This window comes from Coenobita brevimanus, chromosome 25 (assembly GCF_032717465.1).
Source record: "Coenobita brevimanus isolate Jiangsu-jjx chromosome 25, ASM3271746v2, whole genome shotgun sequence".
Taxonomy (NCBI): domain Eukaryota; kingdom Metazoa; phylum Arthropoda; class Malacostraca; order Decapoda; family Coenobitidae; genus Coenobita; species Coenobita brevimanus.
In genome coordinates this window covers 44,724,413-44,727,362 of record NC_136978.1, presented here as the reverse complement: position 1 = coordinate 44,727,362, position 2,950 = coordinate 44,724,413, and the positions used below count along the sequence as shown (strand labels likewise).

Genomic DNA, 2,950 nt, shown 5'->3' with positions numbered 1-2,950 from the left:
ACACCACACAACTCCTTCTCCCTCCTCACGCTCCTCTTCTCTTCCGCTCCATCTCGTCCCTCTTCCTTCTTCAACCCTCTTTTCCTCTTAGTTCACTCTGCCCCACCTCTGCTCTCCTGTTTTCTCTCTCATAATTTCCCCCCTTCCTACATGCCTTACCCTCACCCCTCCTGTTCTTTTCCCTCTTATTCTCGTCTCTTCTCTCCTCTCCTTTCTCTCTCTCTCTCTCTCTCTCTCTCTCTCTCTCTCTCTCTCTCTCTCTCTCTCTCTCTCTCTCTCTCTCTCTCTCTCTCTCACACACACACACATAAGAAACTATTGATTTGTAAACTCTCGTCCAAATGCCGATGGCAGAATGGCCGTGTTTTTATGTGCACGATATACATAAACAGATTAATGGATAGATAGAGATATACAAACAGAGAGATAGATAAAAACAGGAAATCTAATATAAATAGATAGATAGATGAATGGATGGATGCAAGGACAGGCACAACAGATAAACAAAGTGAGACATTGGTAGTAAAAATGAAAACGAGAGAAAAAAAAAGAAGAAGAGAGTTTAGGGGTAACTCACCTTGAACCGAATAGCCCCTATCTCCATACCGGGTCCAATGAGGGACAGTGAATGAGTGTTCGGGAAGGTCCTCGAGTTCCTGTAGGTCTTCTAAGGGAGGTTCTGGGTCCGTAGGCGGGCTGTCACATCGCCAGTACTTCTTCTTACACTGTCCAAGTCCTCGAGTAGATCGGGAGCTGATTGAGGATTGATAAAGGGTTGATTTAGGGCTGTTTGAGGGTTGATTAAGAGTTGATTGAGGATTATCTGTGGGTTGGTTGAGGCCTGGATTAAGGGCTGATGTGGGTGAATGGGCCATGTTATGTGGGTGTGGATGGGGTCGAGTTTGAGAATTGGTTTGGTGAAGGAACTGACTTTGTTGAGTTTGCTGAAGTGCCTGGGCCTGAACTCTGGGTTCTTGGTGTGCCTGAGGCTGTAAATCCGGTGAGTGAGGTGCTTGGGGATGGAAATTAAGTGGCTGATGTGCCTGAGTTTGAGATCTGTGGTGAGAACTAAATGAGTTTAGAAGTCCCTGGGGTTCAACACTGGATGTGTGGTACGAATCTGCTGAATATAAAGGTTCCTGTGGCTCAGAATTGGATGTGTAGGGAGAATTTATAGGTGCCTGGGGTTGAGAATTGGATGTATGGTGGGAATCAGCCTGGTTTAGGAGTTCCTGAGACTGGAAATTAAATGAAAAGTTAGGATTTGCCAAGTCACGATGTCTCCGTGTTTCAGAATTGTCCTGGGTAAGAAATCCATGCTGAGGATGAGAATAGGATGCGTGCTGAGAATTTGCCTATTTTTCTGGGTGGGAATTTAGAACTCTCTGAGTATGAAAATTAGATCCTTGTTGAGAATCTTGTCGTCTCTGGGCGTAAGAAGCGCGCGTTTGGCGAGATTGCTCAACTCCTTCGGCTTGAAAATCGGGTGTTTGGCGAGGATCATGGTATTGAAAGCCATATCCTTGCTGATAAGTTTGAGATCCTTGGGCGTAATAATTTGGTGTTTGGCGATTATCTTTAACACCTTGGGGCTGAACATTAGACAACTGTGCTTGTAAACTGTGCGTCATATTGAGTATAGTGAGGAGTGGTTGTAGTCTGGGTGGGTTTGCGGAGAAGGGGTGGATGTCGGGGCAAACAAGGCTCGTCTTGGGTCCAGCTGGTGGGCGAGGAAGGACAGGCAGAAGAATATGGTAACGATGCCGCTGGCCAGGCTGCACAGACGGCGATGTGGCGGCATCCTAAGTGTACTTCCTATATGCCATCTCCTGACCCAGCCACACCGACCTGAGAAAGACACGGAGACAAACAGCTTTACTTGTTGGAGCACATCAACAGAGAGAGAGAGAGAGAGAATGTGTTTATGTACAGCTATAAATACCTCGTTGTTTTTATTATGGGTGTTTTTCTGAGGCATCATGGCTGTTATTGGATCCGATGTGTGCTTTTGTTGCTTTGTCTTTTTTTTTTTTTTTTTTTTTTGGGCGCTGTGGTATTTGTCGTGTGTGTGTGTGTGTGTGTGTGTGTGTGTCTGTGTGTGAGGCAATGGAAAGGAGACTATAGATAAATAGAGAGAGAGAGAGAGAGAGGGAGGGGGGGGGAAATGCAGGCACCTTGCCAAATACACCTGTGGATCAAATCACTATTGGGTCTCTCTCTCTCTCTCTCTCTCTCTCTCTCTCTCTCTCTCTCTCTCTCTCTCTCATTGTATTAGGCTGTATATATATAGCTGGAGATTCATGGAACTGGTCTCTTATTTTCAGACCAAGGGAGAGAGAGAGAGAAAAAGAGAGAGAGAGAGAGAGAGAGAGAGAGAGAGAGAGAGAGAGAGAGAGAGAGGGAGGGAGGGAGGGAGGGGGGAGAACCGTATACATAGTGCAAAATTGGGCTAAAACATGAAAAATAAGGTATTCTCAGTTTATCAATTAACACACACTACTTGCTTTGCATAAACAAGAGGCCAGGATAATATTTTATGTTTTAAGAAATAAACTTAGCATTTTCAAGTGCAAGGAAGAAGGAACAAAAGTCCAGGAGCCTGCAAACTGTTCCCTGCAAGACAAACAAAAACAAGATAAAAGACAACCTGAAAGACAGCCAGACTCAAGATACGTTCATTTCCAGATGCCTGGACACACTGCGTTTGAAAGACTGGAAAACATAGGCCGTAGGAAATGCAGACAGAGGGAGACAGTTCCAGGGCTGATTTGTTGCATACATGAAGGACTGGGAGTTACGAGAAATTCTTGCATTAGAGGGTTGGACAGAAAGGGGATGAGAGTTTGTTGCCATAGTGGCAGAGAGATGCAAGCTGACAGTTCAGAGGGGCAGTGACCATTGACGTAGCAATAGAAAACAGAAAAAGATGCAACAGTGCGAAGAGACAGGT

General features: G+C 45.3%; 1 protein-coding gene across 1 annotated transcript in view; it reads right to left on the bottom strand.

The window, feature by feature from the left end:
• LOC145393838 (heparan sulfate glucosamine 3-O-sulfotransferase 6-like) overlaps nt 1-1,631 on the bottom strand; it is a 49,667-nt gene extending 48,036 nt beyond the window's left edge. Inside the window, exons 1-2 of the mRNA XM_080267881.1 lie at nt 1,586-1,631; nt 578-1,120 (exon numbers count right to left, since the gene is read on the bottom strand). Coding sequence (XP_080124007.1) covers nt 578-1,120; nt 1,586-1,631 — 589 coding nt within the window. The remainder of the gene's footprint in view (nt 1-577; nt 1,121-1,585) is intronic.
• Between the last annotated feature and the right edge of the window lie 1,319 nt (nt 1,632-2,950).